We start from the raw sequence: 15,481 nt of genomic DNA on the forward strand, positions 1-15,481 counted from the left end.
CTATTTTTCATAAAACTTTTCTTATAATTATTTTATTGCGGTGGTAATTTTCATTTTATATTTTTACTTTTTCTTAAAATAGTTAACTGATTAATTTTCCACTTTTCATTTACTGTACTTAAATATCACCATTACATACTGCTGGCTATAATGTCCTGTTTTGAGATGTACAGATGGATTGGTGGCATTAAGAATGTGATAGATATTGCAGAATATATTTCATTAAGAGAAACTAAGGGGTGATAAACTTTTGTCTATACACATTTAAGTGGCATAACTAAACTAGGGACAGGGAGACATGTAAAACTTGCAATTGGAGGGAAAACCCTTTCAGGAGTGAACTGAGATCCTTGGTTGCTGCCAGAATGTCCCCTGGCTTTCAAAGATTAAGTCTTTGTTAGTATGCATCAGCCAATTGTACAAAGTCCCTATCGGGAGAAACAGTAGCAAGGGGATAGATTATTGGCACCTGCCAATCTGGATGGTGGGGACTAGCCAGTCTGAAAGGAGCAAGGCTGGCTGGAGGCTAGAAAATTCAGGATGTGGAGAAGAACAGCAGCCTGGGAAAGTCAAATGGTTAGTGCCTGCCTCAGAAATCCTTGTTTTCCAAACCAGTTCCTAGAGTTTTTCTCAAACAGGGTTATAATAATTTTCAATAAGGGATGACACATGATATTAAAAGACAACTTGGAGAAGATGGTTCCTTAAGAGTCAAAGCTAAGAGATTTGAAAGGTGTGGTGCGGGGAATCCCAGCACTAAAGGAGTAGGTGTAGAGCTTTGTTCCCCAGAGCGCTCACTCATGTATTGTCTTCCTAGAGCTGGATTTTTTAAGAGGAATAATTGGATGACAGCATTTTGGGATTGTGCTTTCTGATCAGGGTCTCTATGGGTGATTCAGGGGCATCTATATGCTTTGAAAACCAGATATATGAGAAGATGGTTAGGTAGATATCCTTTTATGAAAATAACATAACATGTTTTTATGCAGATGAAAGATTACCCACTTTACATCAGTCTAAAGGGTAATGCCAGAAAGTTACCTAAACCAAAATAGACTTTCATTTAGAAGGGGCTTGGAATTTTCTTTAGCATTTGAAAAGCTTGCATTTTTCTTACCTATAGTTTCTTTTTTTACCCTGTTATCTTTAGTTTTTATATGAGCTGTCATAAAATTGATATTGTATATGTTTGCCACTTTTCCCATTAACTTTACAGATATTTTTAGGAGATATAAAAAAGCTCACTAACAAAAAAGTAGTAACTAATTGAAAGATTTTTTTCCAGGAATTCATAGAGGGAGGTAAGCTATTTTTATGCTAGCAAAAAGATGAAACTTAGCAGAACTAGAGAATAGAGCCTTCTTTGCACAGGTATGTCATTTTTTCATTCATGGTCATTATGCCCTTTGTAATGTCAGCAAAAGCACCTGTGCATCTTTATTCTAAGGGAAGTCTCTGTCAGTGATGGTAGAAAAGCCTTCTTTGGGTTTCAGGAAATAGAGCTCTCCTGGAGGAGAGCCATCTGAGAAGAAACCAGCTTTGTACTTCTCTTAATTAAAGCAGGAATTCAGGAACTTATCCTCCGATCAAGGTGGGATGATGATAAGATGCAAATCATAATCTAAAAGTTGTTGGGAGTTCATTGTATTCTTAGGACCATACTGCTTCCTCAGATTCTTTTTATGACAGCTCATAGATGAGGCTATTATGTAGAAGCCTGATAGAGACTTTAGACAGAATGGAATCTTAATAGCCATGCCTATTTCTTTATTATATCAAAAGATTCCATTGGAAAGTGCACTCTGGTAAGTACAAGGCTGTTTGCTTCCAGAAGAACAAGAAATCCCATCTATTAGTATGTACTACATACAGTGATTGTTAAACTAGTTATCAGCTTTAAAAAGAAATTCAGACTCTATGTACATGAAGCAGTGCATATTTGATGAATTCTAAGTGGAGAACAGGATTCATTTATATGTCATTATTGTTATTTTCCAGAAATTGTGCATCTTTGACAGTTTTGGAACCCTGGTCTTTGCAGTCTTTATGGGGGTATGGGGTAAGTTCTTTACATTGTTTTCAGTTTACTTTTGCCTCTTAACATTAAAAAAAAAACAAAAAACAAAAAGAAAAAACAAACCTAACATTATGCAAGCACCCAGTTTAATAACATTATACAAGTTTTATATAGGCTATCAAAGTAACCCACTTTTAGGGTTTTGGATTACCTAAGCTTCAGCTTCTCTAGAACTCCATTTATAACTCTTAAGGCCATTGTATTAGTTATTGCATAAGAGACTGCCTCAAAATGTAGTGCTTAAACCACATGTTTATTTTTCTCATGATTCTCTGAGTCCTGTGGGAGGACCTTCAGGCATGGGCTGGCTCAGCTGATCTCTCTGGCAGCTGCACTGGAGTAGATGGTCTAGCAGTCACCAGGCTGGTTTGGTCTATGGGCTCAGTGGGCTGGTTCATCTTGCTCCACAGGGTCTCTCATCCTCCAGTGAGCTAGCCTGAGTCTTCACATGGTTGCTGTAGGGTTCCAAAGAGAAGCAAAATAGGACAAATCCCAATGCACAGCCATTCATTAAGCCTGTGGTTACATCAAGTTTGCAAGTGTCCCATCAGCCAAAACAAGTCATGGCCAAGCCAACAACAATATGAGGAGGTGGGAGGATTTCCCAAGGGCTTGGATGAAGGGAGGCATAATTCATTGGGAGCCATTATTGTAACAATCCCACAGCTGTGAACCAACCTGACTTTCACGGGGTTGGGGTTCAGGGGAAGCACCTACATAGAGATTACAGGTAAGCTTTCTTTTTTATACACTTTTATATAAGCAAGTATTTAATAAGTATGTGCTACTCTTATAGTATAATTGCATCCTATTTAATAAATCTAAAAGTACTGGGGGTGCCAAAAAAAAATGTATACACATGACTTGTATTCATCTTTTGTTATTGGTATATATTGAGTATTACAATTTTAATATAGTTTTCCTTTCTTAACATGTGTACACATTTTTTTGGCGCCCTCTGTGTAATTCTCATATAGAAGCTTTAACATTATATTCATATTATTTGCTTTGAACAGCATTATTCATGAGGCAATTACTTTCTTTAAATGCAAACTTTTACATGTTTAATTGATGTAAATGTTTCACCACAGAAGAAAAAAAAATTCCATTTTCAAAGATAAATGGCTTTCCAATTTCACTGTGTAAGTCAAGGGGAAAATAGAGTTCAGGATATATATAGGTGGGGGAAGTAACAGAACCAAGTCTCTTTTTCTTAAGACAACACATCAACACATGTGACTCACAGAAATAGTTCTTTACAGATGTCCTCGGCAGTATTTCTCTTTTGCAGTGAGCATGCCTATGAAGGGTCACCAAGTGGCTCTGAGAAGAGACAATAATTATTTTGGACACTTTTTAGAGAAACGAGCTGCCACTCTTGAATAAAGTAGACTGTAAGATGAGTAGACTGTAACTCGTAAGTTACATTGTCATTCAGACACAGCATGTTTTAGCTGGAGACCGAACACTGGCTAATATTTGACACATAGAAGAATAAAATTTAAATTCATGTATTAAGAGCCTCTGTACTATAAAATAATCATTTTGTTCCCCTATAGGAGCATAGGTGCTGAACACATCGGTGGTGGGCACTTTTAACTCTGGTCTAAACCTTAGTTTCATAATATATAAAATTCTAACACCTCTGTTGAACTCCATATACTAATGGATGCTGACAGCCCTAATTTAAAAAGACATCTTAAGTAAAGCAATATATATATATATTAATTTTGGCACTGGAAAGACAAACCTCAGATTTCCTAGCTGACATTGCTTTTTGTGATCATTAACTACACTATGTTTATAGGACTGACTTAAGCATATTGAGCTGTTGATTTTATTTCATCAGATTTTAGAATGCAGAAAACATTTCAGCCCTGCTTGTCGCACCATATGTGTATCTTTAAGGAGATGTATGTATGATGAAGTCTTTATTTTAAGTGCCTTATATTGCTTTTCTTGTTACCTCTGCCTTATGAGAACTACTGCTGTGAACCTCATTACAGAAAGCCTGCAGTTGTATAACTGAAGAGGCAGGAGGATCATGTGAAGGTTTTCGTATCACTGTCATCATATTCCCGTAGCATTTCTTTTGTGCCCAGATATATATGGCTCTTAGTATTTTTCTGCTCCCTAGGAGTTATAAAAGTTGAGGACAGAAAAAATTTTATAATAAAAATATAGTTCAAATCATATACTTATCTGAAAAATGTTCACCCTTCTAGGCCAAACCAGCCTTCCCATTCATACTGACTCATAGGGTCCTAAACACTAACCCGTGGTTGAAATAAAGGTTCTTAACATATCCTCCCCTCCTCATTTCTTGTCACATCTTACTTACTTCTGTCTTATTTTCCCTGGAGCCAGGCTCTTGGATGCATGATCGCATGTTTTCATTTCTACTTTTGAGTTCTAGTCTAGGCTTAGTGATTTCTGGGAAAACACCAGAAACCTGGCTTATAAGGAGTTAGGGGTTCAAGATTCTGTTACCCTAACTAGGTGCACTTGACGGTCAGGAAATGGCTGTTGGGACTGTTAGTTCCAAAGTTGTGCTGCTCCTGCTGGGTCCACACGAGCAAAGTGACGCAGCTCCTACAACCACCTCTGCCTCCCTTCAACTTAGTTTCTGATGTAAGTGACACATGGATGCATCTGATGCACGTGTTACAAATCACATCTGGAACCCTAGCTGCAAAAGTGTCTGAGAAATGTAGATTTCAATTTCGCAGTCTTTCAGTTAGGAAGTCGGAATAATGGCTGAGCAGACTCATCTACTTCATCTGCCTTTGTGAGTAAAGAGATCTGAATAGTTTCAAGACCTGTTAAAATGTCCCAGCTCTATAGCAGCAAACTCTTATAGCAACCAGAACAATCCCATCTACCAGAGTGTGCCTCTTGTCCATAGATATTGCTAGATTTAAAACCACCAACGCTTTAGTGATCTGAACCCCTTTTTGTGTATATGGCCATCTTCTTCATCTGATGCATACTTTCTCTAAATGTAATAGTATCATGACTAAGAGGACAAGCTGTTCTTAATTCCCAAGGTCCTGGGCAGCCGTCCCTCTTCTCTTGTTATATGTTGATGTAAGAGTCCTAACTGTGTCTCTAATCAGCTAGAGCTTCATGGTGCATGGCTTGCCAGAGAATATAATTGCAGTGCCCCCAACTGGAGTTCCACCAGTTGTTTGATTGCAGGGAGAGAGCAAAAGATACAGAACTGGAAATCCCTGTCTGACATCATGCACAGTCACCCCAGGCCCTGGCGCTCCCAATGTGGGACACACAGCTATGTGAGTCTGCAGGGACGTGGCCCAGAGGGACTCCAGACGTTGGGTGGTTATACTAGGTTACCAGTGTCTTCCATGTAAATCCTTGGCTGTGTGAAATGAGGATCTAAGAAACTCCCATCCATTTCTGCAACTCTCAGGGTTTTTGCCTTCAAGATTGAGGATTTGTTAACTCATTATTTCTCACCAGATCATTTTTTGCTTGCATGGCCGTCCTATCACTTCCTAGGCAGAACTGCTCCTCAAGTTCAAGATTTGGTAAACAGCAGCCTCTTTACCCCTTATATTCAAGTTGAGGGAGGACAGAGAAGGGTATCTACTGCTCTTCCTTTATAGAGCTGATTAAAATTGCTTATATTGCTTTTTGTGAGAAAAGTAAGTTTTCTTTTTATAAGTCGTCTCCTGTTGACACTGTTGCTAGATAGATAGTGAGTAAATGGATGGCTATTATACTCCTATTTTAAAGATGAGGAAAATGACACTCAGGAAAATTAAACAAATTGCTCAAGTCCCCAAAGACAGAAAGTGACAAGCACAGAATAAGAGCTTTGCAAATAATTTGGCTGTCATCAACCTTTAGATCAATGACAAAATGCAGTATATAGTAATAAAATTGTAGGAACCTTTCAGAAAGATGAAGAAATATTTACTCGATTGATATAATAGCACTGTTCTGTCTGGGGCTTTGAATAATAGGAATGGGATAGAAAATGTTGGTTCCATGTCCTTGGTTCTACCTTACCTGACACCAAGAAGAAAACACCAGGCTTCCAGCCTCATTTTACCAGCCTTGAGATAAATCCTGGTTCATTTCATTTATGCCAGCCTCTAGGTGCTAGCGTGAGCCAGCCTTGAATGTTCTTAACCATAATTTTCTTTAAAAACAGATATGTTTAAAGATATTTCATGAAAGTAAGCAGTTTTATAAAATGAAAAATATTTTATTTACTTTGTAGAGAAGGAAATTGGGGATTTTCTCCATTTTTGAAAAAGAATTGCAAAAACATCTACGTTTCCAACATTTAGATTAAAATTGTGAAAGTTAGAGGAATTATAGAAACACAAAGAAGATGTATGGAGTGGCTTTAGAGGGCTTTTTCCAGTAGGCTGGGTTCGTAGAGGCCATAATGGGCCAGGCACTTTCTTCCCATCCATAGTTTCTTTAGGCCACAGTTGCTGCCAGTGTGTAGTCCTAGTGCTTTAAGGAAGCGGTGAGGTCGGAGGGAATACAGGGAGATTCCTTCAGTCTGTTTACCCTGAACTTCTTCCAGTGGTCAAGAGGCTAGAGCTACCATGACCTCACCAATACCCTGTCACATTCTCCATGGTTTGTTCTCCATCTCAGCTTATCCATATCCGTTGCTGGGTACAGGGTAAACTGAGGGTCCAAGTGGACTGGTGTAGCAGAGAATGATGGGAAGTGGATGGCCATGCACACAGAGAGGAGCAGTTGGAGTCATCTGGGCCCTCTGAGGGGATGATTCCATCCTTCAGAGCTCCCACGTGATGAGGGGCCTCCAGTTTCTTGAATGGCTTCCTACAGCTAATATTTATTCCGTGCCTGCTGTGTGCTAGTGCTTCAACATGAATGAAACAAGATCCCCGCCCTCATGAAGGTGACATTCTAGTGGGCATGATAAAAAAAATAAACATAGGAGCAAATATAGTGCTATCTATATTGAAGCACAGAAGTGGAGGTCAGCATAGGGAATAAAGTGTGCCCTTTTTGAGAGAAGGTACGCTACCACGGGACTGATTTCATAGTTTAGATGGGAGACAGAGTTGAAAGAATTTCAGGGGTGGAGAGTATTGCAATCCTGGCAGTAAAATTCTCAGATAAACTAAAAAGGAGGGGGTACATGGGTGTTTATCAAGGAGATGTGAACCTAGGGGACTTCAGTAAGTGGGTGGCATACACTGTGCTGCTTCAGATGCAGCCCAAGAAAGATTAGCTCATGGATGACTCGCTCGCCCCAATAGAGTTCTTCTCTTTTGGAAGTATCTGCCCCATGAGGCCGGCATGGATCAGGTAGGGGATGGAACGAGCCAGTTATAGTTCGGTCCCTCAAGACTTTCATCCCATTGATACCTCATTTCCCCCTGATTGGGGACAAGAATATAAATGGCTGGACAGTTTCTCAGTGATGGAGGCATCAATATCATACCGAACATTCAACAGTGTGGGTCCCTTGCCTCGGCCATGGCCTTAGGTAGATCAGTGCTACTGTCAGGGGTCTGACAGGTAAGCCAGCTGAATTTCTCTCACAAGTTATTCACTTAGAAGATTTAGGGCATTTGAGTAACCTGAGAGTGTCAGGAAATACCATCCAAGGCTTTGCAAATTTCACCCTCCAAAGATAATTCATCCCATTGTAGGTGTTGTGCCAGGAGATGAACTTGGTAGACAATTAGGCCATTGCCTCTGCTCCCTGATGGGGACAATGGGTTACAATGTAGACTACAACTTGATGACAGGTTTTGGTGGGGGGCGGGACAGGGGCATCATTGCTATTTAAAGAGACTAGGAGGCCTTACATAACTCCTGCCTTGGGTTTCAAAGTTGCATAAGGAAGACTAGCTTCCCTCCAGCTCCCCAACCAAGTAGGAGATAAGAAATGGTCTCCCCTACTGAGTTCTATGCCTCCATTAACAATAGCACCCATAGCAAAAAGCTGGGTCGCCATCTGTATTCCCTTGTAAACATTCAGGTAGCCACAGCAATGGCCACATGAGGGTTGGTGTACCCATGGAGGCAGTGTGTGGGACCAGACGACAGTTACTAGCAGTATACCTTAGAGGAGTGCCAGAATCAGAAACTAGAAAAGCAAGCAGTGATGACACCTGGGTGAAGAATGGGTGCCATGCATGGGACAGAGCCAAAGGAAGATGGGTTATGGAGCAGGGTAGCTGAGGAGCAGGCAGCTTTGGGCAGTACCTCGTAGTAAGAAGACTTGGGCTCTGGAGCCAGGAATGCCTGGGATTGATTTCTTATTCCAACACTGTAATCCCAGCAAGTATTTAAACCTTTCTGTGCCTCTGTTTCTTGGTATCTAAAATGGGGATAGCAATAACAATTACCTCAAAGGGTTGTGAGGGCCTTTCCAGATATTATGTCATTAAATTCACAGCAGACTATGAGGTAGATCCTATCTTCCCCATTTTGCAAAGCACACACAAAGTCCTTTGTGATGTGCCCCTGTGGATCTCTCCACCTGACTGCCCCACCCTCTGTATCACACCGTGAGCTCACTTCCACACTATTTGTAGTACCAGGAAAGTACCTGGCTTTTCTTTGGTTGTATGGCCTGGCTCTGTGTGCCCAGAACAAGCTTTGCTTACTTTTTATCATAGCCCTCTTAACAGTCTACTATAACTATCACTTCACTATAATTCATATATACCTAGGAGCCCCTTAAAGTAGGGACTATGTCTTTTTTCTCTTTTTTCTCAGCACATCATAGACATTCAAAAAATATTTGTCAGTGGACTAGTGGTAATTTCAGAATTTCTATATAAGAAGGGCTTAGTGGTAGCAGTCTGATTGAAAGAAGGGCCTAGGGATTTTCAGTTAACATTTAATGTTGTCTTTATTTAGCATTTTAAGTAATAAGTCTTAAAAAATAATAAAACTTTCTAAAATTTTTTTCATTTATACTTTACACAAGATTGAGGAAAATCAGTTTTCCATATTTAATATTATTATTGTCTTACTTTGGGGTGGCTTGAGTGGTGGTAAATAGAGATTTGGGAACTACTAAAGCATCCCCCCACCCTTAAGAAAGAAGAAAGGGAGAGGGATGTGGGGAAGAGCAGCCTGAAGGATGGATGATGAACTGCTTTTGAATTATGATAGTTATTTGTGTTGTTTAGTTGGCAGTAAAGTGCTGGTAGCAGACACTTTAGCATTAGAAACACTCATATGCCTTCTGACCATCGCATTATTACCTTCCCTGTAAGTTATAATCTGTTTTCACATAAGAGCAATAAGTGGAATAAATTATCAACATTTTCCAAAAAAAACTCATTTTCCTCTTTTAAATATTAGTATCATGCATAAATTAGATTTTACTGACCATATACGTCTTATGCATAATGTTACGTGGTACAGATTTCTGAAACATCAATCATCATTAAAGACCCACATGATTTTGCTCTCTCTATTAGTTACCTTGTTTTTGGAGTTTTGGAAGCGGCGCCAAGCAGAACTTGAGTATGAATGGGACACTGTTGAGCTACAGCAGGAGGAACAACCCCGGCCAGAATACGAGGCACAGTGTACTCACGTGGTGATAAATGAGATTACTCAGGTAAGGAGGATGCTATTTAGATGCATTTTAGTCTGTTTATTGCAGGGGTTCTCAACCTTGGCTGCACCTTGGGGTCACCTGGGGACCTTAGAAAATACAGATGCCCAGGTCCCATCACCACATACTCTGATGGTACTTAGTGGTCTGGGTGTGTTCTGGGCACAGGGATTTTTTTTAGAGCTCCTCTGGTGATTCTAATGTGCACCCAAGGGGAAGAAGTTATGCTAAGAACAATGGACATAGGAGATAAATGTGGTCCTTCTTTCATAACAGTAAAAATGAAAAAAAAAATTACTCTGAAATAAATGTATAGTAAGTTCTCAATGTTGTCAATAAGTTCTGAGGCTTTAAGCGAAATGATATATAATGAAACTAGTTTTACTGTAGGCTCATTGATATAAACACGTGTTAAGTTCCTACATCATCTCGTCAACATTGTAATGAAATGACATTGAATGAAATGATGTTATTTGAAGACCTGCTATATAAGAAAGGATGCATTGGTTTGTGTCCTTTCTTTCATAATATCAGTTAAAAAAAATAAAGCAAAAATAAAAATCAGACTCTGTATCTAAATGTATAAGGAAAGATGCACAGGTTTTTATAGTTGATTCTCAGTTTTTCACATGCACCTTCATTATTTCAGCCCCTTTCATCCTAGACTAGCTTCCCCTTTGTGTTGCCCTAAGCCTCAGTCACTGCTCCCCCTTCTGGTTAGAATGTGCACAAAATAGTGTGGCTCTTAGCCCAAAGTTGGAAGAAGGATGAAGAAGGAAAACATTTGTTGAGCTCCAACTATGTCCAGGCACAGTAGGAGGTATTTTATATCATTGGAAAGGTAAATTTGCTGCTGCTACTATAGCAAAAAAACACACAACAAAAACAACTATATATCTCTCTGTATAAATTTTCTAAAGCCAGCAAAAGGTGATTTTTGAATCATCTGCATTATTGCTTCTTTCCACCAACACATAAAATTTAAAGCCGATGGTACTTGCAGTCATCAGCATAAGGACAGTAGGTTCTGAATACGAATAACTCTTGGATAGAAATGCTTTTACCAAGAGCATCTGAAAATGTTCCCAACTCTAGATTTTATAAATTGAATCACAGATTTACAGAATGTCAGCACTAAAAGGGGCTGGAGGGAGCAGTTCAACCTCCTCAATTTATAAATGGGAAAAAAAAAATGAGATTCAGTTATCAAGAGAAGGTGACGTTTGTCTTTTACAATGCAACAAGCTTCAAATAATCCCCATTATAAATGGTTGCCACTGTTTACTACAGAACACAGGGTCAAAGAATCTGTTGTTGAAAGATTGTACATTCAGAATGAAAGCTGAAACTTAGACAAAATTAGATGTTCATCACATTTTTGGAGTACTGAAAAACAAAAGCTTATATTGGCATCGTAGGAAAACTACTGAAGAAAAGACAATTTGGTCATTTAAATCTGTCAATTTAAAATTTAAAATTGCCAACTCATAGGTTAAATTTCCATTGAAACTGCTTGTTAGAAAATTGCCAGTGAAGGCTCATTTTTCATTTCCTTCCTCATTTTCCTTTTGTTGCTAACACATCCTCCATTGGTTTAGCGAAGTGTATAGTGGGGTGGTCAAGTCTTAAGGAAGACTTCAAATCTGAACACAGTAACTTACTGGCTGAATGATCTTGGACAAATTAACTAACTTCTCTGTGCCATTGTTTCCTCAACTGTAAAATGGGAATAAATACAGTTGCTTCCTCATATGATTGTAGTAAGGATTAATCCACTTAATGTATAGAACCTACTTAGAATAGTACTTGGCACCAAAGTATTCACCGCTATTATTATACTACAAGTGCTCTTACTATCCAGGTAAATCTTGAGACGTAGTGATTTCCTCTCTTAAAGCTTTAAATATATTCATGTAAAGTATAAAATGAAAACTAAAATTTCATCGTTATACCAAACTGATATGTAAAGCTCAACCAAGAAACACATACTGGATACCTAGTATTTGCAGATTTCTGTGAAATGTTTTGTCCTGCATGGGCTGTGTGCTATCATTGCTGTCACTTCTAAAATCTAAGACAAGCTCAGAAATGCAGCTTTATAGCTTGGCATTGCCAGAAACCCGACTCCTGACCTCACGTTATGGCAGCTAAACGATTATTATTCATGCCTGCATTTTTAAAACATTATTTAAAATGAACACTGCACATGTTTTGTATGTATGTTTGAAATTGTTAACAAAAACCATGCAATTATGAGTAAGGAGGCTATATTTGAAAACTAATTTTTAGAAAAATTAAAGTAAGCCGAGGATTTAATGACCGATCAGGAGAAAAATTATTTCATTGGCGTAATCCCTTGATTGACTAAATTTCTTCTTTTTTCATTTTTAAATTAGGAAGAAGAGCGCGTTCCCTTTACAACCTGGGGAAAATGTATACGGATAGCCCTGTGTGCAAGTGCTGTCTTATTCTGGGTAAGAGTCTTTCACAAAATTTTTATTACTGAAATTTAAATGTCGAGGAAACCAAAATCTGAGCTGGAAACTGTGTAGTACCATAGAGAGAGAGAGGGAACTGTTTCCAGAGCACTACTTAGCCACCACATGGAACAACTCTTGAGGGTTCTGAATATCTATCTGTACACAGTGGTTCTTTCAGTTCCTTTCACCTCATTTGTTTAAATCAGATCAGTAGTCCAGGATTTTCCAGTTTCTGGTGAAGACACCCAACAGGAGGCATTAAGAATTCTAAAATTTTCCAAAGGTAACAACTAAAATAAAATGTCTAGGAGTAGCTTTAACAAAAAGATAATAGGAACTATCATAGAAAACATAAAAACTACTGAAAGACATAAAAGAAACCTTAAACAAATGATTCTAGATCAAAAGACAATATTTCTAAAATACCAGCACTTATGAAATTAACTTTGGATTTATTATTAATAAAATCATATTGGTAATATAATAATTAGTAATATAATGAGAGTTTTATTGACTCAAAAATAGCCAGACTAGAGAATAGGATAAGAAGCCCAGTATGAACCCTGATATCATAATAATTTAATATCTGAGGAGGGAGGCATTCTAAATCAGTGGGATAAATAAAGGTTATTCAGTAAGTTGTAATGGAACCCTTGTTAGATATTGGGGGGAAAAGGTAAGTACACATATTGAAACCATACTGTGAACTACATACTATAATAAATTCCAGAAACATTAGACAAAAGTAACACATACACACACACAAAATTAGAAATAAATATTGATGAATATATAATTTCTAGATGTAAAAACATTTTCTAAACTTAATAGCAAGGGAAGAAGTTTCAGAGGAAAATATTTAAAGATTTCTGTATATCAAAAACATCCTAAGTTTAAACAAAACATCAGAGGAAATATTTGTTAACAAATAAGGCAAAGGGTTAATACCTTGAATACATAAAAGTCCAAAGATCTCAGGAGCTAAGGAGGCAGAGAACATGAACACCATTCACAAAGCAAAAAATATCATGGCAGATGTCAAACCTTAATAGTAATTAAATCAGTGCACATTAAAAGGAGATACAGTTTTTCACCGCCCAAGTGATAAGACTCAGTGTTTGTGAGGATGAAATGTAGTGGTCCGTGCTCTCACACCTAGGCTATTGGAATTTTGCACTGCCCTGGCCTTCTTAGAAAGCAGTTTGGTGGTATGTATCAAGAATCAAAATATTCATATGCTTTAACCCACTAATTTAGATTTTAAAAACTTTAATCAGGAAGTATTTCAAAATGGTAAGTAAAAGTCATTAAATATTTAGTCACAGACATATTTATTACAAATATATATATTTATATATGTATGTGTATATGTATGTGTATATAATGTATATCTCAGCCAAAATATCCTACTTTCAACCCTTCATGCAGTGGAATTCTCTGCAGACATAAAATGGTCTGACCATGAAAATATTTTATGACACGTAAATATGGGTATGATAAACTTCAGGAAAAAGTAAAATTAATTATTAAAATGATTTTTAATATGCATACTACATATCTCTGAAGGAATTATGCTTATATATAGATAGCAGATACATTTTTTCCTGTATTTTTTAAATTCTTTATTTTTATAGTTAGGAGTCTTTCAAATGTAGGTGTCAGAAAATCAATCTCCAACAAAAAAAAAATAAAAAATGGGGATGGGTGGGATTTATTGGTTCCTGTAACTGAAAATCCCAGGTCTGAGGTACTGCTTTAGGATAGATGCTGCCGCCCAAATGATGTCAATGGCTGTGGTTTGTTCTGTCTTCATTCTGTGTCCAGCTATCTCCCAGCGTGCTAGTTGTGGGCACTCCCATATGGTTGCAAAATAGCTGCAGCATTCCAGATCTCACAGCACATCCAAGCCAAGAGAGGTCTCTTTTCGCAGATTCCTCTATTGATAAAGGAAGCTTCTCTTTCCCATGAACACTAGTAGATATCTCCTCACATCTCAGTGGCTCTTATTAGGTTATTTGTCAGTCCTTGAATCAGTTGCTGAAGTCAATAAGATGAGATACCTATTTGTCTCAAACCAATCAGGATCTACCTCTGGAGTCTGGGGGAAAGGGTGGGGGGCAATGTAGCCCAAACCACAGGACTGAAACAATAGCGAGGTTATTCCCCCAGAAGCAAAATCTGGGTCCTTGTCTAAGACTGGAAATAGATCCAGGGTAGCAAAAGCAGCTAGTGTCCGCTACAGGGTACTTTCTCATTTTCTATGATGAGCATATATTAAAGTTATGATCAGAAAAGTATATTATAGTGACAAAAATATGTAAAACTTGAGGAAGGAGAATGAAAAGCTTCCCTGTCTCCTATGAAGAAATATTGAACCTATCAAGTGCCCTGAAGAAGTGCTAGGTTCGCTGTCAGAAGGACACATAGCCCCTTAATGGATTATAACTGAGGAAAAACTAACTCATAACCTAAGTAATTTCATAATTGTAGAAGGGATGTTTTCCTGGTTCTGCTATCACAGACTTTTTCCTTCTACTAGGACATGCTAACAGTTATTCCATTTTTACCCCATCGGAAGATATACTCTTTCTCTCCCCCATTTTTTTAATATACCTTTTTTCAGAGCAGTTTTAGGTTTACAGAAAAATTGCACAGAAAGTGCAGAGTTCCCATATACCCCACACACAACTTCTCTTATTGTTAACATCTTACTGTAGTGGACGCATTCTCTCTCTTTTTTTTTTAAAGATTTTATTGGGGAAGGGGACCAGGACTTTACTGGGGAACAGTGTGTATTTCCAGGACTTTATTGGGGAACAGTGTGTTTTTCCCAGGACCCATCAACTCCAAGACAAGTTGCTATCCTTTCAATCTTAGTTGTGGAGGGTGCAGCTCAGCTCCAAGTCCAGTTGTCGTTGTTCAATCTTAGTTGCAGGGGGCGCAGCCCAGCATCCCTTGCGGGAGTCGAACCGGCAACCTTGTGGTTGAGAGCACGTGCTCCAACCAACTGAGCCATCCGGCCGCCCGGGAGCTCAGTGGCAACTCAGCTGTAGCTCGTTGTCTTCATTCTAGTTGCGGAGGGTGCAGCTCGCTGGCCTATATGGGAACTGAACCAGCAACCCTGTTGCCCAGAACTCATGCTCTAATCAACTGAGCCACCTATCGGCCCACATGCATTCTCTTTTTGTCTTTATTCCTTTTCCTTTTTTTGAAATTTAACATGCTCAATTTCCACCTCTCTTGTGGCACTTATGTGTGATTTAACATCACTTCACACGTGCACTTTGCCCATTTAAGTGTTGGGCCAATTCTTCAGGGTAAAAATATGGT

At 38.5% G+C, this 15,481-nt stretch overlaps 1 protein-coding gene across 3 annotated transcripts in view; it reads left to right on the forward strand.

Moving 5' to 3' along the window:
• Positions 1–15,481, forward strand: part of ANO6 (anoctamin 6) — a 209,399-nt gene that overhangs the window by 168,431 nt on the left and 25,487 nt on the right. For all 3 annotated transcript variants that reach the window (XM_088798927.1, XM_019748415.3, XM_019748416.3), the window contains exons 10-12: positions 1,999–2,059; positions 9,532–9,674; positions 12,068–12,145. In XM_088798927.1, coding sequence (XP_088655053.1) covers positions 1,999–2,059; positions 9,532–9,674; positions 12,068–12,145 — 282 coding nt within the window. The remainder of the gene's footprint in view (positions 1–1,998; positions 2,060–9,531; positions 9,675–12,067; positions 12,146–15,481) is intronic.

The sequence above is a fragment of the Rhinolophus sinicus genome, chromosome 1 (assembly GCF_057876585.1).
Source record: "Rhinolophus sinicus isolate RSI-liver-muscle chromosome 1, RSI-T2T, whole genome shotgun sequence".
NCBI lineage: Eukaryota > Metazoa > Chordata > Mammalia > Chiroptera > Rhinolophidae > Rhinolophus > Rhinolophus sinicus.